A 24,429-nucleotide genomic window follows, 5' to 3' on the forward strand; every position below is an offset into this window, starting at 1 on the left:
TAATTAGAATCATTACATATAATTAATTGTTAATATATTTATATAGTCTTTATAACTTTCCCTTTTTTTTTTACTAGTTTGAGAAGTCCGTTTCCTTTACAATCGCTTGATAACAAGTCTTATTACAATCTATAATATTTCCTCGAACAATAAGAAATAGATTTTTAATATATATAGACATTGTATAAATTTTATTTATTTACCCATAAAAAAAGTAATGTACATTTGAACATACTTAAATTTAAAAATATGGAATTGCAATTTTGAAATGATTTATTTTTTTTTGATTTATTTTAAACTGATAGAATAGAATATGGATATATTTATCAAAATTCCTTAAAAAAGTCATATAAAAACTACTCGTATTTATACATAAACAATAATTAAAATACAAACAATCAATTTACATAACATTTACTTCTTCGATACTCCCACAATTTCTACAATAATAATATAAATAAATAAATAAAAAGATATACAAAAAATCTCATATTAATTACATCAACGAAAATTTTGAAATTCGTATAAGTAGCAATTAAAATAGCAATATTAAAAATAGAAAGAGGAGTGAAACTGCGAACGGATGTTCGCATCGGTATCACTAAGACAGCTCGATCTTGATCTTGGCCGTTCACCTTGCTGTCTACCTTTCAAAAAAAAAAAAACAGAGACAAGAGAAACAAGTGGGGGTGGAAAGGGGAGGAGAAATAAGAGAAGGTTGTGAGAGAGAACAAAAAGGATGTAAGAATCGTGAACGTTAGAATCGTGAGGTAAACACGTAAGGAAGAAGGAAAGAGGAAGGAAGTGGAGTAACTGAGTAAGAAAGATAGTAATAAACTCTCCTGCGGTACTTTGAAACGGCTCGACGATTAGTCGCCTCCTTTCACGTGCACCACGGGTGCAAAAGACTCCCTTTCATTCTTATCCGACTTCTATCAACGTACGTGTATAAAAGCAGTCTCTTACAGGATGCAATCGACAGATCAAAAGCGGATTTGCAGCTATCGTGTGCTCTTCGAAGGATTTTTTTTTATATCAATTTCATAAAATCCTTTTTCTCTGAGAGATCATTTTTATTTTTTATTTATTTCCTTTTTTTTTTTTTTTTCTCTTCTTTTTTCGTTATTTTTATTTCTATCTTTTTTGTTGTTTATCCTCCCTGCTTTACACAAATAGAGTTCCGTTTTTACAGAAAAATAATTACCGACTAGAGATAAGATGACGTTGGGAGTCGCGGTAAGTTGATAAGATTAATTTTTTTTTTTTTCTTGGTTCATTCATTTAGAATGAATAATATGCGAGTGCAAAACTGGGAGGATACCTTATATATCATTTTTATTATAATATTTTGTAATATATTTGTGTGTTTATTAAGATTATTTTAGGTTGGATTTAATTATAAATTGTGTGACTAAAATTGGATTACCAGCTTACTTCTTTGAGATTATAACTTACGATAATATTCGATATATTTGTTGTGTAAGATTTTTCTTTTATTGGGTCGAGTAGTAATAAATAAATAAAATAGACAACGATGTCCTATTATTGATGTAAGTTTGAAAAATTTTTTATAACATAATATTCAAACATATTTATTTATGAAATATAAAGATGGCCGACGTTCTCCTAATCGTCAACGCGTAATCGAAACACCTTGTGCGAAAAAATAACAGAATATTATAAATATCCGTTACTTTTTCTTTTCATTTGTTCACAGTTGACTTTGTTACTCCTTACATCGATATTGAACTTAACCCAGGCCGGACACGGAGGAGGAAGCCAGTAAGTTATTTTTCTAAATACGATTATTCCATACAAAATAAACTATCATAAATCATCGGAAATTAGAGTGTCCGAGTGAACGTTCGTTCAGAAAAAAATGTTAACAAAAATAACGATGACTCTTTCTATGCTTTTATTTATAGATCTTATATATAATAATAGGAATAATAATAATAATATATAACCAATAGTATGGGGTAGATCGAGCGTGTCCTTTCTCACGATTTCGATCTTGTCTCGTAGATCGTTCAGTGCTCGGACTTTCGCCAGTTTTATTTGCAAAGGTGTATGCCCATCTAAAGTTGCCCCGTAAATCTTACGAGAGAAAACGTTTCAAAGAAAATAAAATCATCGATTTTTCTTTTATCTTTTTCATTCTTTCTTTTTATTTTCTTTTTTTTTATCGCATCCCAGACTAGTAGAAACGTTAAATTATATTCTAATAGACATTTCTGACAAGACATAATTGATTTAAATAATGTTTCAGTAAACATGTGGTGATTCACGTACCGTATAAAATCAAGCATATTTACCATACTCATACGATTACGAAACATGTACACCACGGAGGAGGAGGAGGTGACAAATACGAAGTTTTGGGTTACACTGTGGGTCATCCGATCGATTTGGGAGGTCACGGAGGTCACGGAGGTGGAGGAGGAGGTGGTGGACACGATTTCGGTGGAGGTGGTGGCGGACACGACTTCGGTGGTGGACATGATTTCGGTGGTGGAGATTATGGAGGTGGCCATATCGAAGTTGGAGGAGGTGGATACGGCGGGGGTGGTGGATACGGAGGGGGAGGAGGAGGCCACGGTGGATGGGAGGAAAGTGGAGGTGGATACGAACTCGGTGGTTATGGTGGTGGTGGTGGTGGTGGTGGTGGTGGTGACTGGAGTGGTCACTGATCGTAATCGTCATGAATTTAATTACAAATTCATGAATCATGACAGCCTTCGATAAAAGTGATTTATATTCCTTCCCTTTTTCACGATTTTTCCGTCCATTTGTTCTTTTTTTTACCTGTCACGTGTCCTAGTCTACCCATATTTACTTGATATATTTGTACTTGTCACATTATCGTTTGTCTATCAGTTTTACGTGTATATATAGTTTACTTGTTTTATACTTCGTCGTTATTATAATATTTAATTCTATCGTATTATTTGTTTTTCTTTTTATGTTTTTCTATTTGCTTTATTTTTTATACACCATTTGTGATATATATGTATTATATAACAAATAAATTATATACTTTTTTTTTATTTACAAAGTGCGATTTAATTTAATCGGATGGAAAACATGGAAGATCGTTGAAACGAAAGATAGAAAATTGTGTTGATAGAAAAAAATATAAGATCTTGTTTAAAAAAATAAATACTATACATGTGAATACAGCGAATATAAGATTCAGCTTATTCCTTGATGTTCTTGTCATACATATATAAAAAAATATTTTCTAAATCTTACTACCCTCATATATAATCAGCGTAAATTTCTATAAATAATACTATTCTAGCTAGAATTAATTTTATGAATATTTCCTTCAAATTACTTTTTTTATCTTGTTCCCTTCGTGAGAATGATCCTGTTCAACGTCCTCCTCGGTGACAAAATATCGTCCTGCCTGAGTTTTAACAATATCCTTATTATCCTCCTCCTCCTCCTCCTCCTCTTCCTTTGATTTTTCTTCTCTCTCCTCTTCCTCAGTCCCAAAATTATATTTGTTTAATTCTTTAGTATAAATAGCTCCGCTTTCCAATTGCAATCCTTTGTGATATCCTTCCTCGTAATTGTATGTTGGTTTTTCTTGAGGATTATCAGAAATTTCATGAACTTCCGGATGTTGCGAATACTGCGGCGGATACGAATAACCAATCAAACCATTCATGTGATCCTTCGATGACAAATGTTCATCCTGAGATTCACGTTGTGGAAAGTAAGAATCCGAATGAACATAATTATTATAAAAATCTTGTTGATCCTGATAACCTTCCTTAGATCCTTCTTCCTGTTTAACTTCGTGATTCACGTCACGGTGACTTTGCCCGTTATCGTCATGGTGAAAGTAACTATTTGACCAGTATTTCCACTCGTGATGATCATCCTTATGATGTTCTTCATCGTGATACGATGGTTTTTTCTTCTTTGTTATTTCTTTTTTCTTTGGTACATACTTTTTACGTGGTACTAATTTATGTATGAATATCGTTTTGGTGTGTATATGGTGCTTTATGATCTCCGGCACATGTATCTTGAAGTGGATGCTGAATAAAAATTTGGGACAAAGGAAAAAAATCTTTTTAAATGATATATAAATTGTTAAAAATCTCTTACAAGACGAAATAAAATATATAAAACGATTATTTTGGTATTTAATTGAATCCAGATAGTATCTATATTGATATTTTTTAAAAATTATTGTTTAATTTAAAATATTAATATATGTAATTAAAAAATTACTTCAATTTTATTTTATAATATTAAAAGTGTTTAAAAATTTTTATTAAACATTATATATAAAAATGTTAATGAAATGTTATGAATAAATGCATAATTTTATTAAAATTGATAAAGAGTGGTCATTTTGAGGTTTCTTATAATAGAATCTAAATTATCTCTGAATAAAAATTGTGACTAAATTTAAAAATCTTAAATACAAATACGTATTTATATTTATTCAATTATAAATCTCTCGGAGAAAGGATTATTTTCACTGAAATTTATAAAACTTGCGGTCTATTAGAAACTTTAATGAAATATATATTTTTTAATTAATCTTTCAAAGAAATCATTTCGATTAAAATATATTAAACAATCATTTTGAGATTAAATAAAATTGAAATAAAAATTTGGATGAAATTTCAGTCTCAAATACACACACAAATATATACATGCATAAATACATTCCATAATGAATTTCTCAAAGATTATTTTCACACTAAGAAAGCGTAAAAAAGCAATAATTAATGATATAAAAAAAATGATCATTAACAATAATTAGCAATATTAAATTATTTATTCCAAACCAACTCACTGTTCTTTTTCTCCGTTTCCGAGGAAAATTTCATTTAGCAGAACGAGGATCAAACACATAGATTTCATATTGTATATATTTTAAATAAAATTTATAATTCAATAACAAAATTTTCAATTTAGTGTATACGATCAAGAATAATCGAATCGTTCACGATCGTAAGACGATTTTCAAAGTGAATCTGAATCGTCGACGGTGAAGTTCGTCGTTTATATGCTCGATCTTCACATCTCGCCATTCAAGCGTTTTATTCTTTTAAAAGTTCTTTACGCTTCATCGAATCTCTCTCTTTATACCCTTAACTCTTCCTATAATATTCTACGGTAAAACAAAATCACGCCGATTAAATTCGTTCGTACTTAACAATAACAGTTTATTGTCTTTTACAAAAAGAACAACACAAAATTATTCCTGCTTAGAAAACCAAAAGTTATTGACCTTTACTTATTTTCATTACCACGACTTGTTTTTTTTTTTAAATTTCATTTACGAAGTGACTTGTAAATTTCAAACCATTATAGATGAAGTAAAAAAAAGAAAAATATTACGTTTTATTTTTCTTATTATATATCTTTTTTCTTTTTTTAATATTAAAAAAAATACTAGCAACGTTGAAAACGAGGTTTTATTTTAATTAATCAAATAGGTGTGTTTAGATATTCTTCTATTTTTTTTTACATATACATGGATTAGTAAAAAAGTTTTGAACCTAACGTAAAAACAATCTTTTTGTCGGTCAAAATCGCTTTTATTTAAAAAAAAAATTGATTTTTGTTGAAGCTCGAAACTTTTCAATCCACACCCCATACAGAAAAGAAATAAAAATTAACACTATTTTTTTTTTTAACGATGGGTATGATTAAATATTTTTTATATATATATATGAAAGAGATTAAAATTAACGCCATATTGTTTTTATCATCGAAATGTTTTTTATTACGGTTTCATTACACTTACAAATATCACTAAACAATAACCCAAGATTTACTTAAATAAAATAACAAATACGTTTGGCAATCATTTATTAGAATAAACATTTGTACTATTCAATAACTATTCTTTGAATTCTCGTTCTACATAGAGATGAAATATATTTTATTTAATAATTCAAATTCATCTTCGATAAAAATCGTAATTCTCGTGATCGTGATCGTGATCGTGATCGTGATCTTCCTTCTCTTCGTGATGTGGTATTATTTTGTATACTGTATGAGTATGCTTCACTCTTTTCACTTTGTAAGGTACATGTATGACCACCTTCTTTCTACGAAAACAAACAACAATTATAATAATAATAATAAACAATATTAAGTGAGAAAATGAGAGATTAAAAATCAAATTTTATCGAAATACTTACGAAGAGGAGGATGGTGATATCAAAACGAAAAGGACAAAGAAAAAAATCAAAGTCTGTAATAAATAAATAAACATATTATGTTAAGTCATTTATATGGTATATTTTGTATAATATTAATATATTTAATATACTAATATTAATATTTATATTATATATTAATTTAAATATATATTCGTGGATGGGTTGGTAAGTTTTGAGCAGAAACAATCTTTTTTTTTTTTGTAAATAATTTGTATTTGTTCAAGCTCCAGACTTTCCAACGTCCCCTCTCCAAACCGCCACATATATTATTTATAATAAAATACATTTTCGTATATATTATAATATATATATATTTTACATTAATATTACTTTAATATTATATTAAATGTAATAAAAAAAACTTTATTTCTATACCAAGAAGTTGCAATTCATTGCTGGTACGCCAAGTGCCAAAGTCAAGGTTGCTCTCAGAAGTATCGTGACTATTATCTAAAGAAACTCTGAGAGAAATACAATTCTCCTAGAGTTTATATACTAAACACGATAATTACCGGAGCGAATCGGTTTACCTGATACTTTCCAGAATCTCCACCCAAAGATCGATTAACAATTCACTGATCAGAATGATAGGAGAAATAAACTATGTATGATATTTGTTTCAATACCTTTTCATAATATCTTCTATCATCGAAAACAAAATCATTATCATAATTATAATAAACAAAAAAAAAAGTAAAAGAGAAGAAAAAGAAGAAAGTACAAGTATACAAAATACTTCAAATAGTTATGGAAATTTCTCATACAAAAATAAAATAATTATTTTTGCATTTCTCGATGAACCATGTTACATGAGTTGCTTGTTGCTCGCATGTAATCGATTAAGGAACTTTCAACCACAAACTCAAATAATAGCTTACAATAATCGTATATTGAATATTCAAGAAAAGGAAGGGACATGGGAGAAGTAGGGATTGATTAAAGTGAAAATATCTAAAGAAATAGAAAGCTGAGGAAGAAATTCCACTACAATCGCATGCTCGTTTCTTTCATTATGGAATACCTACATATATACATATACATATAAAATGTTAAAAGAAAGAGAAAGATGTGACGAGTTTAGCAATAAAGAAGAAAAAGAAAAAGAAAGAACTTAAGGTAGCGAGCCGAGTCGACCGATCATGATAGTAATCGGCCATTTCGTTAATTTCACGGCCACGTTAGTGTTCGCCGATTGGAAATCATTGAAACTATGGACTGGAAACTATTTAAAGTAGCCACTTCGTGCATAATGAAAATAGATTTAACGATGCGATAATTGTCTTGCTACAAATATTTTACTTCCTTAATATAGATTTTTATTATTTATTATGTTTATTTACATTATTTATTAGCATCCGATTAGCAGGCTGCTTTATACTGGTAGCATTTGTTGACCGGGACTCTACAAAATTTAACTTATTATTTGTAATATTTGTTCTGTTACGAATGAATAAAAAACAATTTTGTTTTCTTAGCTTTCTGAATATTGTTATTAATAATTATTAATAATTTGCAGAAAAAATAACGTCGTTAATTTTTATTTTATTTTCTACGTACAAATACTCCCCGTATTACCGAAGAATTCGAGTTCAAATTAATAATCAAATTTTATATGTGTCCGATTAATAAACATCGTGTATACAAAATTCCACATAAATAGAAGAACACATTCATATACATTTTTATTATTATTATTATTATTAATATTATTATATTGCATAATTTAATATGATTTAATAAGACTAAAATCGATTATGAATTAATACGAAATCATTTATCTTCAAAGTAAATGATACAAATAGCAAACAATGTTATTATATGTGTAAATTATAATAAATCGTAATATTCAAATTTAAATTTGATATAATAAACTGCACGCGCAATTGAATAGATCGATAAGGAAGGATACGATATATCGTAACCTCAGTCGATTATTAACCGTGTCGATATTTTCACTCACCAGTCATATCTAATCGAATCTTTGTGATTCGTGTTCATTTTATTCATACAATTTCTCACACTATTCTTTGAATAGGTTTGTGAGTTTGTCAAGCGACAGTGAGCCACGTCAAAACAGATATTTAAAAATGGTAAATTGAATTTTTCATTTTGTCTTAAGACATCATCATATTCAAATCATTGAATAAATGATTGTTGCTGTTTTTAGGTTAATTTTTACTTTTATTTTTATTTTTATTTTTTTTTTCTTATTTTTTAAATAAAATAATTTGACGTGATATGTCTTATCAATCGTATAAATAAGATTGATCGATATAGATTGATTTCTTTATTAATTTAGGTGGAATTTGAGTCTATGACGAGATACGTCTCGCCGGTAAACCCAGCAGTTTTTTCATTACTTGCAATAGTATTGCTTGGTATTGGAATATTTTTCACGGCATGGTTCTTCGTGTACGAAGTTACCAGTACCAAATTTACTAGAGATATATTCAAAGAATTGTTGATTTCATTAGTGGCAGCTATATTCTCAGGATTTGGTGTATTATTCTTACTTCTATGCGTGGGCATATATGTATGAGTATAGGTAAGATTATTACATATTAAATAATACTACACATTAGTGTTCATAATGAAACTTTTAGAACTTCTTTCCTTTTTTCAGTTTAATCAGTGATAAAGATTAAATCGTGCAACGTTCATTGCAATGTCTAAATATATTTATAAGATTAAAAGAGCGCTAGTAAAACAAAAAATTATCTAACGAAATCCACATTATTATTGATACATTAAATTAAATAAAAACATATTTGAGTATCTTTTTTATATTATCAAGGTGTTCTTTTATTCTATATTACCTAATATGATATTTGATATAGATAATTATAATATAAATTGTGTATATAACAACTTGGGTATACTATTCTTATTTAAAGACATATTTTAAAACGATAATTGCACTAACAATGCAATGAGGAGAAATTTGTAAAAATGTATTTTGTTCGAAGGAATATTATACATATTGACAAACTCTATCATAGACTTTACAACATAATCCATTTGCTTACTACACAACTCCGATCCATCATACCAATGCACTTTTTTATCCATATGTTTGCACAATGTGAGAATTATATACTTTATTACAAATATGTTATGATAAAAGATTTTAATATATCCATTTATAATAGTTCAACCTGCCAATCCAGCTTTTTGACGACATCGTTGCATAAGCGCCCTAAGCATAAACTGTCTACGTGAAAGTTGTCGTACTTGTTTAAGGAAATTATCCAAATCTATAGTACTGGAACGCAATCCTTCAGCGAGATAATATATTGCATCTTCCGTCGCAGCCTCTTCAGCAAATGCATTTAACATTCTAAAAAAAATATATATCATTATTGCATATGATAAAAGAAAATAAGAAATTTATATATGAAAAGAATTTACTGTTTATGTAATGGTGTAATCGTCGTAACAGCCTGATCTACATCTACTGACTGATTGATTGAAAGCTTTTTTATTTCTTTTTCCAACTCTGTCTCTTTATCTTGTAGAATAATTGTATTCTTATCGAGTTCTGTATTTTCCTTATTTAATTTATCAAATAACTCGGAGAGATAAGCAGAACCGCTATTAAGTTCTTGGTGAGTACGACGCAACGTTTCAAGTTCTGCTTGCAATTGAGAAAATTGTTCTCTCAATCTACGACGTAATTTATCTTCCACAGCAGATAGTAAAGATGCTCTAATATGCTCTTCGGTGATCGTACCGGAACTTCCACCAGAACTGCCTGGCACCGTGGGTGACTTATAAAATTAAATTTTGATCATTTCTTCTTGAAATCATATTAAATGAAATAATATTAATCAAAATTCTTAAGTTCAACTACTCACTGGCTGCGTAGCAGGTGGATAAGGATAAGAACCGCTATGTCCTTGTCCTGGATAATTTAAACCACCACCACCACCTTGATACATTCTATAACCTGGATATGGAATATTTGATGTTACGGGTGGTGGATAAGGAGGGTAAATATTATTTCCAGTATTATATTGCGAATTTGGTGGATATGGTATAAATCCACCTCCTGGCATGGTAGGCCCAGCTACTGGCATGAATGCTAATTGAAAATGTAAATACAAATATAATATTTTTATTTAATAATTAATTATATTTGTATGAAAAATATTTTATTCTTACGTTGTATAGGATATGCTGCATTCATTTGCGTTTCACTACGCGAGTTTGCATATACAGGTGGGTGTTCTCCAAACGTTACAACCATTACTTGTATTAATCCATGTAAATCGGAAGTATGCTAAGTGAATAAAAATGAGAAAGAAGATACTTTTCTTTTTATACTATTAGCGTAATAATACAAATTTACTAACTGGTAAATTATCTTACTTACTGGTAACCAATCATGCAGATACGGTAAATAAATTTGGCCATTATGATCAACGTACATGCTTACTTTAATGGACATATCTGATGTTGGTTTAACATAACATATTGGTGCATTATTTGGATGCGTATCCATTAACCATATACATATTGGAATATTATAACGATTTCCTGTTAAATTAATCCCAAAATTAATTTGTCTTATTGGAATTATCTTTTATATACAAACAATTACCTTTATATGTGACAGGTATTGTCCCTTGTAAATTGAATAATTCCTTTTGAGTTCCATCCACAAATACTATATATAATAGAAGCGTATGATTTAATACAAATACTACTCATTAATAGATGTAGATAATTCTCTTTCAAATCATTATCTCTTACCAAATGGTTCTATCTCATATTGTAGACCTTTGTATGTCGATAGAACATTCAGTACCTGAGCCTTTGTTATTTCTGGATTTTGATACTAAAATATTAAACATTTAAATAATTAAATGAAATATATTTGTACTATAATAAATTGTCAAGTAGTTTAAATAAAATTAACCTTCGTTAATCCTTGTCTTATTTTTCCCTCATCCTGTGGTGTCATTTTGACCATTTAGACTTCTTTTTAGAAAAAACACTACACTCAATATAAACTAAGAAAAATTGTGATCTAACATACAATTGTTAAAAAATAATTAATATAATACGTTGTTTTTTTGTTTTTCTTAGCACCAAAATTAATATTAATACACTTATAAAGATATATTTATTAATTAAAAGAATCTGACTATGACATCAGAGAACACCTTATCTCACTCTTAAAAATTCCCAGATACATTTGACAGAAGAATGGCAACTTAAAAACTGCATACACGATCACTTTGCTTTAAAAAGTATTCTAATCATTTATTTTTTTTTTTTTATTGCAAGCTGCTACGTGAATCACTTAGTTTACTCTATTATGTCGCCATTGTCAATGACTATTACAGAGGGCGTCAGTGAAAGAGATTAAATATGAATTCTATGTAGCTTGTTATAAGTAATTCTCTGTTATATATAAAAACAAAAAGTTAGATTAGGTTCGTCCATTGTCTGTTATTTGTATTTCAAATAAGAAATAACTATCAAGAATACAAAGAAAATGGTTAAAGAACGTATCACTGGTCGTTATTTATCACAAAAAGTTGGAGAAGAAGTTATTTTACTTGGAACCATATCTCGTGTGAGATGTCTTTCATTAATATTATTCGATATATTATCTATTTTAAATGATTATAGTCTTTTCAAAACACTTTAATGTGTATTGCATAAAAGAAAAAAACAATTGGCATGCATTAAAAACAAATTATCTTTACAAATGTTACTATATAATAAACAATACTCTAATTTGTATACAACTAAGGAACTGCTGATTGGTTTATATAAAAATCAGATTGTAGTTTAAGTTATTAAAAGAAAATAATCAATTTTTATATCATAATCCGCGGTATACATTGAGAATAAAAATATAATATCATATTTTATTTGATCACTTTGCTTAAGATTTTGATTCTAACACGTTTGTTACCAGTATCACATTTCTGTGATAAACCGATATGTGATATTCCATTGGGGATTTCCAGCATCACACATTTGTGATAATTAATGCAAAAAGAAGTTCTAAACCATAGTTGGAACCACTTCTCCACAGCACAGTAGCGAATGTTTTAATGATCATTAAAGCAATGAGGTTTTTATTTACAATTAATTTTTACAGAAAAGTTCAAATGGAAAAAGTATTGAACTTTTAACGACAGATGATATAAAAGTTAACGTAACATTAAATGAACCACTCAGTGGCAATGATGAAGGTTATATAGAAGTACATGGAATTGCACAATCGAAAAGCACCATATCGTGCAACAATTATATTCTTTTCCCTTCTAATATAACACGTACATTCGGTAAATTTATTATCTTTTTTGATTAGTTTACTGAAATTATGGTATAATTTTAAAAAATTTTTATTTTTATTTATTGCAGAACCAAGTCAATACAATGATCTTTGTTCTGTGCTGCATTTACTAGGAAATAAAAAGTGGTCTACAGCTATGAATTATGGGCTTTAAATATTATCAAAGTGTACAAACGAAAAAGAAGTATGTATTAATATTCCTATCATCTTTGTGAGTTGTATAAAGAATAAAAATACATAAAAAGAGGATATTATTATTTGTGGATAAAAATAATGTGATAAGGATATATAGATTTTTTTTTATTAAAACAAAATACTTATTTTTTTAAAACTTTAACGTAAGCAGAGGTAATTAACTTGTCTATCAAATATATATATATATAATTAAATTAACATCTATATAGGTGGTGGAAAGTAATCTCTTCAGTCTAATTGTAAATAAAAATATTTAGTAGTATAGGACTGTACAATAAATATCTACACATTTATTTACATTACACTTGTTCCTATTTTACAGGATGCATCCAAAGAAAAACATCGACACGTACAAGACGTTACCGGGCATTCAGAATGTTGTCTGCAATATTTCAGTTAACTTGTAATATTAAACATTAAACATAAAAATGTTTTCTTTATTTTCTCAATTTATATAATTTCTAATTAAAAATAAATATTTTTATATTACCTAAACCAATGCGTTATATGATCGGCATGACCACCGTGTCTGCACGTTTGACACCATGTAAACCAATTATTAAATTCTGTTAGTTTATTATCATCCTCATTTCTACTTATACCAGCAGAAGTCAACTGAATTCCACTAACAGTACCCATATGCATCAAACAAATCGCGCATCGTGGTAACGGTTTTCGACAACTAGGACACGAAGACATCTAAAACAATCGAAGAGAAATATTATTTTATATGTTTATCTTAAATACGTCAGGATTTATAAATCTTACCTTTAGTTTATTAGAAGTACTTCCTAATCTACCAAACGGTCCTCTAGCTCTGCTAAGTCCTTGCATAAAAGCGGATATACTTTTACCGCAGAAATTACAAGAAACGTATATTTGCGGAGGTGGTTTTTCATTTGTTGCAGCTCTCATGGCGATATCAAAATGAGCTCGTTGATTCCACATTTTCCAAGCATTTAACAGATCCCTATAGCTATAATATCAAATTTACAAAATTAACTCTTTCTATGCTTATAATTCTAATGTTGTTGTTATTATTATTATTATTATTATTATTGTACCTGGCTATCCATACTTGAACTTGATTCTCTTGAAGTAATTTAGGTGACAATGCTCTAATAGCTATAAGACTGCAACTTTGTACATCTCCAGATATTTCTAAATACCTATTTAATAATTTAATACCTTCTAAACTTGCTCCTAAAATAATAATTAGATAACTTAAAACATAAAAATTATAATTTGTCTTATTATTCAATTTAATGACACTATACCTGTTAGAAGAAAACCTGCTAAATTCCCTTCATCGGTCAAGTTTTGCGTTAATTTTTTTATATATTCAATTAATTTATTATCCGGCAAAAACATAAGAGCGAACGCAACTCTGTCTTCTACTGCCATACCATTTTCATTCTATAAATCATAATTATACATATGAAGTGAGATAATAATTATAACATAAAAAACAGAAATAAAACAATTTACTTACAAGTACATTCTCATATGAATCATTGTCCGCTGTCAAGAAAGCAAACGTTGCTCTCAAATATGGGTCAGAAAGTTGACATCTGGACTTTAAACACGACTCTCTCCACATGCTATTCCTGTCTTCAGAAAAGCCAGATATGGCCATAGCGACGATATTTAAATTAGTAGCTATTAACATTTTTCTAGCACCACGGTTTAATATTTCTATAGCTTGTCGCAAACAAAGATTGAATACGGCTATTGTAGCAGCTCTAGGATACGCTCCTTCTCTTACTAATCTATCTAAGAATAGATTTTCATATGGTGCATTTGTATCTTTTTCAAATCTCCAACCACATAATAGTAGACCTTTATCTCTATCCGCGGATCTGTATTTACGGGAATATTTATACATAATTATATTATATGCTTTGGCTGCATCACAATATTTTCTTTTTGTTTTTTTCTGTTATCATGAACCTTTATGATAAAAAGTAGTATTTTCTACCTGCACAGATTACCTATAAATCTTAGCAGTGTGTGTGGAACCTATATCTGCCCAGGGTCGATGAGTAAGTTCTGATTTTAGTAAACCATTATTAGAGTTTTGTTGCCCGTCCAATTTCAAAAGCGTTCTATACAAAATATACATATATTAATATATTCAATTATGTTATAGCATAAATTCCTATTACCTTACACCAGGGTGCTTATTATCTGGACTTAGTACAGTTCCATCTTCTACAAGAGAACGACTTAGGTACAACCATTGCCATAAATTTTTCAAAGTATCATTTTCAGCCAATTCACCATTTTGTGCTAATTCAGGCTATAATAAATAAATAATATATTGTATATTTAAAAAGAGATTTGTCGCATATAAATCATACTTTATATGGACTTACTAATAATCCATAATCTGCTAAGGCTCTTGTTTTAGTCAGAATAGAAATGTCGTCAATAGATTTATAAATATTATCGCTACTACAAATGTACTTAAATGATTTAGATGCGTGATTCCATGCCATGTAAGATCTAGTAGACCAATTAACTGTAATTCTTTCACAGACTGTATAATCCGTAAGTCCTGTAATATAATAACTAAAATAGTATGCGTTATATTATGCATTTGCATAATACTGTGTTTCTTTTATTTTTATTGTTGTTGATATGACAAACCTTGTTGCGATATTGCTAATAAACGATAAGAATGTGTTGGATGCCATGCGAAACTAACTGGACTATGCCATGGTGGTGCTACTGTTCTTTCCAGTGCACCAAGTTCTGGATCTTCTCCTCCTCCCATTCCACAATGTTGTATATCGTACAAGTGTAATGCCACTGCAATTTAAAAAAGAAAATGTTATATTGATCTTTTCGCTTAATACATTGTTTATGTTAAATACGATAATACCTGAATCTTTCTGTAATGCTCCCAATAAGTTATGCCTTGTTGGACACCATAAGACTTTTGTAACAGGTTTGCCTTGTGATAAAGTAAGAATGGGTTTCTCAAACCATCGTGTATCCCATATAGTAATTTGATTATCAACGTGTGAAAGTAAGTAATTGTTATCATGTGGATTTACTGATACGTCATAAACTGCTTTTGTAGGAGCAGCATTTACTATTTTAGCAGAATCTGAATAAAAAATGTAATAAATAGTATTAGAGGATGCTATATACAATTAACCCCTTGCACTATGATTTAAGCATACTTTTTATGTTTGACTCATAAGATTCGCTATGAAAAGGACTTGTACTTTCGTATTTGGACCATAAAACATATCACGAGTCTCACACGTTATAGTGCAATGGGTTAATTAAATTATTCTGTTATATTTGTACCTCGAAAATCAATCATCTTTAATTGTTTGTTATTAGCACCGACAACTAAACATTTCGGTTGACTTTTAAACCAATCCAATGAATGTATTACTTCAGATACAGCTAATTCAGCAACCGGCCTATTTGGATCAGCTTGAGTATTGTTATGATAAATTCTTTCGGAATTTTTGGTTATGTCCCAGAGAAGAATAGAATGGTCAGTACGATGCTTATCTAAACCAGTAACTATTAAATTTGAATCTACTGGATTCCATGCAACAGCATTACACTGTCTCGAGTGTTTAGGAACTAAAGAGAGAGAGAGAGAAATTTATAAATAGATATTATAATTAAATATATTATATATTCATTTATAAGAAAAAAGCATTTTGATCACTTACCTAGTTCTTTACCAGCATAACCGTAAGAATCAAATATAGTCGGACCAAATGTAGTTAAGACAACTTTTCCATCATCCTGTCCTACTGCTAATAAAATATCTAATTCTGCTTGTGGATATATGTCAATACATTTAACATAATGATGATTCGTATTAGAACCTAATAAATGAGCAACAGTAGAATCCGAAAGCTTAACACCTAAACGTAACAAAAAATATGTATAACATCTATTAAATCATGTACAATATTATTTTCATGTATACATTTTTCATGACAAAGAAATTTTAGAAGAAAATTAAATGAACAAATAATATTAAATAATTATTATTACTATTTTTAGTAAATATATTTGACAATCATTATACTCACATAATTGTCTTATACCATCTTTAATATCAGCAACTTCATAAAGACATATTTCTGTTCCCCATGTAATAAATTTATTAGAATGAACCGGAGACCACAACACATCAAGTTTAACACTACTCATTTTTATTGCCAATATACATTCAATATTAAAGATTACAATTTGATCTTAAACACAATATTCTTTCATTCTAACTTGTATTGTATTGTATTGCACTTGCGCATATTCCGATGCCGAATAAATCGTGGATGTTTTCCAATTACAAACATCTCTGGTATAAGCAGACATATTTCTGTTCAACCATCTATTCTGATTGGTAATGAAATATTCACTATAATTGAAATCATCCAATCATTTGTTAATATTCTTAAAAGAATTTTGATCGACATTTTTTGTTTATAATGATCGTATTTATCATAACTATAGAAAACAATTTGAATTTTAGAGTTTCTATAATAATATATTCATGTTACTACAAGTTAATGTTAATAAAATAAATTAATAAACTTATTATACTTGTTATTAAACGATACGAATTTGTGAGCATAGGAACAACGAATACATTTAAATATGTGCATAGAAGTTTTATATTTCAAATTCAACTTTTTGCAATTCACCCCTCTGTAAATTAAATTTATTCTGAAGCAGAGAAAAAAGTATAATGGAATTGTATAACCTGGAACTTATATATATATTTATACTCAATGTGTTTCTTATTGGTAATCTCTACTAGGACTGTTTAGGAATTTACGGGAACATATCAGAAAAAATAATTTTTTGTTTTAAACCAAAAATATATTCAAGAAAAGAATATCCAAATTCATTTATATAACAAATAAGATAATAAACGACATACAATATATATTAATAATTTAATAAGATAATTATAAATAAATGAAATAAATAAATTAATTAAAAGGATAAAAACAAGGCCAATAGGAGCAATTAAAAGTAAAAATAAGAAGTTCGTGCTTATTAAAAATAAGCAAAGGCAGCAAAGTAATAAAATAAATATATAAATAGAATATGTGTACACATAAATAAATAAAATAAATATAAAATAGAATAAAGAAGGAAAATTGCTGCCTTGGCATCTAATCGTTTCTACGTATGTGGAGCTTGGGAATGAGTGTCACTGTTATTACCAAATTTCGAATCTAACGTCAAAGAAACATTTTATTTGTTTTCGGTAGTCTTAATACACAGAAATCGAAAAACAATCGGATTAGTTTAATATTTGGTTATTACAATTCGTTTGCATTAAAGAGTTTTATGCTCCCTGTTGAGCATCTTCAAATATGCGTACGTCATTAAAGCAAATACTCAAAATAATATGGATTCATTTTAGAAGACAAGAAAGTGTTGAGGATACTAGAAAGGTATTGACGCCATTAGGCTGTTTTACATATCGAGAAGTATGCGTTGCCACGATTGAATATTGGTTTGAGAGATTCAGGGTTGATTTTAATTATTTCTCATTGGAAGAGCCATTAGAGACCATTGGGCCCATTTTAAGTTTGCAATTTTTATCGGCATTAAGAACAAAATATCCAACTTGGACAATTGATCACTATATGGATGCTATACGATTACCTTTAAAAACCGTAAAGTGGTATTTAACAGTTGTCGATAAACTTGGTCCTGATTACGTATGGCCTAAATTTATATCGGATTAAACGATTATCATGATGATTTTAATCTTCAGCAAAATATAAAGAAAAAAAACATTTTTTGAAGAGATTTGTTACTGTAAGTAAAATGTCTTCTGAAAGAAATGATATCTCAACAGGAAACTATGCATTATAATAAATCACCTTGACTTTGTCACGGATCAATTGTTTGTAATTAAAAGAAAATTATTCAACATTTTTTTGTTTATTTCTTAATAAAATATCAATAAAATACTCTTCAATAAATAAAATAAAATTGTTTAAATTATTTTTTATTAATTTGTACAGATGTGTGATCGATTTTGTTATAGCTTTGTGACATATGTATATATATATACAGTGAGTTATAAAAGTGATCACTCATTCGTATTTGTCCCCACTATAAATGTTTAATAATTTATATTTATTTGTAATGCAAATTTTCAAAATATTCTATAAACAAAAACTTATTTTAGAATAATTAAACTTCGAAATTGATATCAATTTTATTGTAGAAAAATATTTTATTCTTAAAGAAATATATATATATATAATTTCACATAAATGATAAGAAAATAGGTCTCATAAGAATATTCATACCAGCACGAGATATAGAAAAATACAATTATTATTTTTGTAAGTAATATTTAACTGGCCTTTCTTTGTATTTTATAATGCTTTTAAGACAATTTGGTCATACTTTAATGAGTATGATTCGTTTCGAATACCACGTCTCTCATTATTCTTTTAGAATAACAGTCGTATGTTTGAGGAACGGACTTCATATATATAATAGCATTATCAGGTCTTTTTTTTATACTTTGCCTAAATAGCATTTTTCATTCTATAAAATGCCTAGATATTTTATAGAATGCCGGCTTTTCATAGATTGCCGGTAACATATATATATATATTTGAAATAAAATAATCAGATACAATTAAATATTAATGTAAATAATGTAAAATCATTATCTCTTACTTACTAGAAGGTATAATTTATTAAATAGATTATATACACATGTATTTTATAAAGTTTATTTTTTTTTATTTATTAATTTTCTGATAATTTATTTTTTGAGCTATATAAACAAAGCATTTTACATAAATACATATATTTACAAGTGGCCATTGAAGATTGATATGAAGATATTATTGGCACACTGATTTAGATGTTTAATAGTTATTTACCAAGAGCTCATTTCATCAATTTTAGAATCATTTAATCATTTTTAAACAATAAACTAAATTGGCAGTATGTGTTCTACATTTAAAAGAAAGTATTTCGAACTGTTGTTTTCATTTTAAAAAGAATTTCGGAGAATAGTCCTTAATCTTTTATTGTAGCAACGTTGATGACAGATTAATCAAACAAAAACCATACATCACTACATCAATGATTAGGTTTTCATGATATAATTGTTGCCTCATGTAATAATTTATTGATTTCTGTAAAAAGATTCTATTTTTTAAGAATTGCCTTTAAATCATTAAAAGTATTCATTCTACCGAAAATACATATATAAAAAGCTCAATATATAATGTAAATAAATACATTGTCAATAACGAGACTTACTATAAAAGCATGGTCGTTGGATTTTCCATGAAGCTTTTAAAGGCTGAAAGCCATTGTGCACCTACTGCACCATCCACCGTACGGTGATCACAACTAGCAGTTACAGTCATAAATTGGGCAGTGGTAAATCTAGAATTATGAAATAAAATTTTAATTAATTTTATATTCAGAGTTGAAATCAATAAAAAATATTAATAGAAAAATGAGAACATACCCTTTATCATTTTTCGCGGGTATTAGTCTTTTTTCTGTTGCACCTATTGCAAGAATAATAGACTGAGGAGGGTTTATAATGGCAGAAAAGCTTTTAATGCCAAACATTCCCAAATTCGAAACGGTTATTGTGCCTCCTTGAAATTCTTGTGGCTGCAACTTTCCTTCCCTTGCTTTAGCAGCTAACGTTTTAACATCTTTGCTAATTTGGACAACACCTTTTGTATCTGCACTAAACACTATAGGAGTAATCAAACCAGACTCTGTGCTTACTGCTACACTTACATCTACATTAGTATACCTGTGGAACAAAATAAAAAGAACATTTTATTAAAACATTCATCTTAATCTTAAAAAGAAAAAGAAAGAAATAATAAAATCAGAAATCTTACTGTCTTATAACATCACCCATCCAAGCACTGTTACCCTCGGGTACTTTTTTACAAGCCATTGCCATTCCTTTGATAATGATATCATTAACGCTTATTTTAACTTTTTCTTTTTCTAACATCTTATTGAATTGCTCTCGCATTGCTAAAGCTTCATCCATTTGTATGTCTATCGAAAGATAATAATGAGGAATACTTTGTTTACTTTCAAGTAAACGTTTCGCTATAACTGCCCGTATATTTGATACAGGGACATCAGCACCAGTTGTACCAATTGGTTGTGCAGATATTGCTGGTCTTGCAACAGCTGAGACGCCTTCAAGATCTTTAGATGTTATAGAATTGTATAGGCCTGTTCCTTTCAAGCCCTATAAAAAAAATGGTTTCTTTTTTTCTACTGCATCTTAACATCTGAGAGAAAATACTATAAAGATACTTTAACATAACTAATTACTTAACAATTTAAAATTACCTCTAAACTAAGTCCTTTTTCAGCAGCAATTCTTTTAGCTAATGGACTGACATATATCCTTTCTCCAGGTGTGATTTTTGAAGGGGTAGTATGTAGAGGTGGAGGTGGAGGTGCAGCTGCAGTTACAGGCGTAGATGGAGTAGGCGCAGCAGGTGCAGCCGGTGCTGGTGGTGCAACAGTTGGTGCTACCGTATCATCCTTAAAGTCCTTAAAAGCAGCAACGCTGTCTTCACTTTGAACAATGATGCAAACAAGTTTGCCTATGGGAACATTTTTAGTTCCTGCAGGTACAAGTATTTTAGCTAAATAACCTTCTTCCGGGGTCTCAAATCCCATTGTTGCTTTATCAGTTTCAATTTCTGCTAATAAGTCACCTTCGTTTAATTTATCACCTGTTGTTAACAGTAAAATTATATATAACATTAGTACAACATAAAAAAAATGAATGAAGTAATTTAACATATGCTTACCTTCTTTTTTTTGCCAACTAACAATAGTGCCTGTTTCCATAGTAGGAGATAGTGCAGGTAATTGTACTTTAACATGGTCAGGAAAATCTGCATAAAACCGTGATTGCTGTTGCCATGGTATCACCGTAAAACGTAAATTATCGTGGACCTGAATCCTGAATACCAAGCAAGAAAGCAGTGATATACTCTAAAAAATGTTAAGAATCATGTGACGATATAAAGTAATATAGAATATTTCAACTAATGTATCAATATGTCTGTTAACTAGTGATAAATAAAATCAATAAAATATCCACAAGTAAATACTAGTTCGTATGAGATTATACAAATTCGATAAAAGAAATGCAAAAATGTGTTAATTTAAAATAAAAATGTATGATAAAGTATTATAAATTAAAATCATGTAGGGGTTTTTGTGAATTTGAATGAATTGAAATGATGCATTCATAAAATCGATAAATTTATAATGATGAAAGGAAAATCGAACGAACGATTAGAATGAAAATGATTATTAAAATTAAAATCATTAAGACGTATTACCTTTGTAAATATTTTCTGTGAAGACATCTAATGATCACGGTCCTAACGGTGTTGGTGCGCACACCACTTCGGAATATCGTGCGTGCCAAATCATTACGTAGTCTTGCTGTGGTACGTATCATATCTCGATCGGTTAAATAATGTTTATTCGCACTACCGAATGAAAATAATGAAAGCTTCTTAAAAAATATTTGTCTAATATTATATTTACCCAAAAACCGTTCACAAGACAATTCAGAGACTAGGTGATGCGATAAAACAGGACAAAGTGACGGATATGCTGATGCCGAATTAGAGGTCGTTCGCAAGGTCACGTGGTCTCAACCATGAAATTTGTTCACATTCAATACGGGTAGTGTCGATGACTGCGATACTTTATCTTATAAAGCTTTTACAGCGCTGTTTTTCATTCAACAATTTCTTTTCTTTTTAATATGTTTGTTTATGAAATGTAAAAAATATTATTTTAATGAGAAATATTAAATAAAAAAAGAAATTTTTAATAGTTTATCTTACGAACTTTTATTCGAAGTTCAATGACTAATTTTCCTTTTATTATACTCCTCACTTCAGCATGTAAACATAGTTATTCATTTTAAATGCAAAATATTGATGATTTAATGAATATATATAAAATAGCTTTAAAAATGAAAGAAATATAATGAAATAAAAAATCTATTAAGTAGATTTATTGGACTTAATAATAATACGATAGTATATCGATACTTACCGACTATCGATAATCACATTTCTATTCATTTTGATATTACTCCAATTTCACATTTTATCTGAACTTGTATCTTTATAGGTTAGATCACAAAAAATTTAAAAATATTAAAAGATTTTTAAAGAATTATGTACATGCTATTCAATTTAAAGTGAAATTGAATCTTTAAATTATTATATACACTAGTATCAAAAGTTATTTCAATTGCTATGTCAATTTTACGAAGAGCACAGGTTTGTTTCATATAAAATTGATTACTTTTAAATTAATAATATAACACTTCTGTGTCCTTCATTCTTATTGTTATTAATTAAAGTCATAACATTTTCTTTTTAGCAATGGAGCACTTTTTCCACTACTTGGCACATATATGACGCAAAATGGCAAGATCCTTATAAAAGCGCTGTAATAATTAAGCATTATCTAATGGGTTTGCACAAGCCAATATATCATCCATTGAGTAAATTAAATATAATATTTAAACGTAATGATATTAATATTTTTAAATTTTCTCATTTACTAAATGATGATCTTTCTTACAGATTATTGCGGTGATCATGTGGTTGTAATAAATAGCAGAGATATAGCTCTAAGAGGAGACGAATGGAGAAAACGTGTTTATTTCCATCATAATACGTACATTGGTGGTGCTTCTTGGACTCTCGCATGGGAACTTCATAATATAAATCCGACTTTGGTAACTAATTAACACGTATAATCGAATAAATAATTATGTTGAAATATGAGCCATTCACAACTAAAACCGATTAACTCCACTTTTTCAATTTTTGAAAATTTTATTATCGAAGCACTTGACCAATAAGTAAATTTTTATATTTAAATTAAATTTCCTTAAAATAATTACCTTTAATCTTTTGATTTCAATTGACACCTAATGTGAAATGTTTATCCATAACAAATGAAGCACTATTGTCACGTTTTGCTTCTGAGCATTCCGTAGTCAAAGATTTAATATCATTAAATGAAAATAATTTTTGTGACCCTTGAATAATAAATGATAACATAGTTTATTATTAATTTACCAATTTTATCTACCTTGTATTTTATGGAGTTAATTGATTTGCTCATATATATTAATAATCTAATTAATTTTTATTTAATATTATTCTTATGTAGATAGTGTCCAAGGCGGTGTATCGTGCAATGACAGGAAATTTACAAAGACGATACACAATGCAAAGATTGCATATTTTCCCAGATGAAAATGTTCCAGAAAAAATACTTCAAAATGTTTCTAATCAAATCAAACAATTAAGACCAGTTCCAATTAGATTAGATCATATTCCCAAAGAAGAAGTTGAACAATTCCCCAAATTGTTATCTTATCCCCAAAATTTCGTGCTGAAGTGATTTATTAATTGTAAATAAAATAATTATTACAATATAAGATATTATTGTATGAATATTTAAATATAAATAGTAAAAATCAGTATATATGTTCTTGTATATTTAATTGATAATATAATTAATTTGCTCCATGTACAGGATTTTCCAAAAGTCGCCTTACTAAACTAAAAAATTAAAAATTAAACTCTGTAATTATAAAATCATAATTTGAAATAAAAAAATGAAATATTTGAATTCTATTAATAAACCATTAATTTT

The 24,429-nt window shown here is 28.5% G+C and overlaps 7 protein-coding genes across 10 annotated transcripts; 4 read left to right on the top strand and 3 right to left on the bottom strand.

The window, feature by feature from the left end:
* The first annotated feature begins 1,218 nt into the window (after positions 1-1,218).
* On the top strand, positions 1,219-2,690 carry LOC106787873 (glycine-rich cell wall structural protein-like). Its single transcript, XM_014750605.1, has 3 exons — positions 1,219-1,236; positions 1,718-1,782; positions 2,270-2,690. The coding sequence occupies exons 1-3, from the start codon at positions 1,219-1,221 to the stop codon at positions 2,688-2,690; spliced, it is 504 nt and encodes a 167-aa protein (XP_014606091.1).
* A 5,463-nt stretch (positions 2,691-8,153) lies between these two features.
* LOC106788470 (transmembrane protein 258) lies at positions 8,154-9,659 on the top strand. Of its 2 annotated transcripts, none has more exons than XM_014751755.1 (3): positions 8,154-8,287; positions 8,497-8,742; positions 9,347-9,659. In XM_014751755.1, the coding sequence occupies exons 1-2, from the start codon at positions 8,285-8,287 to the stop codon at positions 8,734-8,736; spliced, it is 243 nt and encodes an 80-aa protein (XP_014607241.1). In that variant the 5' UTR covers positions 8,154-8,284; the 3' UTR covers positions 8,737-8,742; positions 9,347-9,659. The 2 variants fall into 2 exon arrangements, with proteins under 2 accessions (XP_014607241.1, XP_014607233.1); XM_014751747.1 differs by lacking the exon at positions 9,347-9,659 and adding an exon at positions 8,821-8,985.
* Positions 8,982-11,519, bottom strand: LOC106788453 (tumor susceptibility gene 101 protein). Its single transcript, XM_014751723.1, has 8 exons — positions 11,116-11,519; positions 10,950-11,034; positions 10,798-10,863; positions 10,570-10,733; positions 10,359-10,476; positions 10,052-10,278; positions 9,606-9,964; positions 8,982-9,534 (listed from the first exon to the last, which is right to left on the bottom strand). Exons 1-8 carry the CDS (start codon positions 11,167-11,169, stop codon positions 9,348-9,350), a joined length of 1,260 nt encoding a protein of 419 aa, XP_014607209.1. The 5' UTR covers positions 11,170-11,519; the 3' UTR covers positions 8,982-9,347.
* A 27-nt stretch (positions 11,520-11,546) lies between these two features.
* Positions 11,547-13,200, top strand: LOC106788461. The gene is made up of 4 exons (XM_014751734.1): positions 11,547-11,778; positions 12,313-12,499; positions 12,579-12,694; positions 13,028-13,200. The coding sequence occupies exons 1-3, from the start codon at positions 11,698-11,700 to the stop codon at positions 12,662-12,664; spliced, it is 354 nt and encodes a 117-aa protein (XP_014607220.1). The 5' UTR covers positions 11,547-11,697; the 3' UTR covers positions 12,665-12,694; positions 13,028-13,200.
* Positions 12,806-16,993, bottom strand: LOC106788446 (WD repeat-containing protein mio). The gene is made up of 14 exons (XM_014751709.1): positions 16,773-16,993; positions 16,404-16,601; positions 16,024-16,311; positions 15,590-15,817; positions 15,355-15,516; positions 15,081-15,262; positions 14,871-15,004; positions 14,697-14,810; positions 14,198-14,564; positions 13,983-14,121; positions 13,770-13,908; positions 13,474-13,681; positions 13,196-13,404; positions 12,806-13,087 (listed from the first exon to the last, which is right to left on the bottom strand). Exons 1-14 carry the CDS (start codon positions 16,891-16,893, stop codon positions 13,000-13,002), a joined length of 2,577 nt encoding a protein of 858 aa, XP_014607195.1. The 5' UTR covers positions 16,894-16,993; the 3' UTR covers positions 12,806-12,999.
* A 2,454-nt stretch (positions 16,994-19,447) lies between these two features.
* On the bottom strand, positions 19,448-22,391 carry LOC106788596 (dihydrolipoyllysine-residue acetyltransferase component of pyruvate dehydrogenase complex, mitochondrial). 3 transcript variants are annotated; one of them, XM_014752004.1, is made up of 8 exons: positions 22,288-22,391; positions 22,077-22,229; positions 21,537-21,691; positions 21,067-21,458; positions 20,598-20,962; positions 20,207-20,506; positions 19,993-20,121; positions 19,448-19,865 (listed from the first exon to the last, which is right to left on the bottom strand). In XM_014752004.1, coding segments are annotated over exons 2-8 (1,464 nt in total). In that variant the 5' UTR covers positions 22,199-22,229; positions 22,288-22,391; the 3' UTR covers positions 19,448-19,864. The 3 variants fall into 3 exon arrangements, with proteins under 3 accessions (XP_014607490.1, XP_014607507.1, XP_014607499.1); XM_014752021.1 differs by lacking the exon at positions 22,288-22,391 and having other exon boundaries at positions 21,537-21,723; positions 22,077-22,187; XM_014752013.1 differs by lacking the exon at positions 19,448-19,865 and having other exon boundaries at positions 19,992-20,121.
* A 436-nt stretch (positions 22,392-22,827) lies between these two features.
* On the top strand, positions 22,828-24,256 carry LOC106787913 (39S ribosomal protein L13, mitochondrial). The gene is made up of 4 exons (XM_014750684.1): positions 22,828-23,036; positions 23,140-23,263; positions 23,346-23,500; positions 23,941-24,256. The coding sequence occupies exons 1-4, from the start codon at positions 23,013-23,015 to the stop codon at positions 24,172-24,174; spliced, it is 537 nt and encodes a 178-aa protein (XP_014606170.1). The 5' UTR covers positions 22,828-23,012; the 3' UTR covers positions 24,175-24,256.
* The last annotated feature ends 173 nt before the right edge of the window (positions 24,257-24,429 follow it).

The sequence above is a fragment of the Polistes canadensis genome, unplaced genomic scaffold (assembly GCF_001313835.1).
Source record: "Polistes canadensis isolate GaletaPanama2010 unplaced genomic scaffold, ASM131383v1 scaffold_5, whole genome shotgun sequence".
Lineage (NCBI taxonomy): Eukaryota > Metazoa > Arthropoda > Insecta > Hymenoptera > Vespidae > Polistes > Polistes canadensis.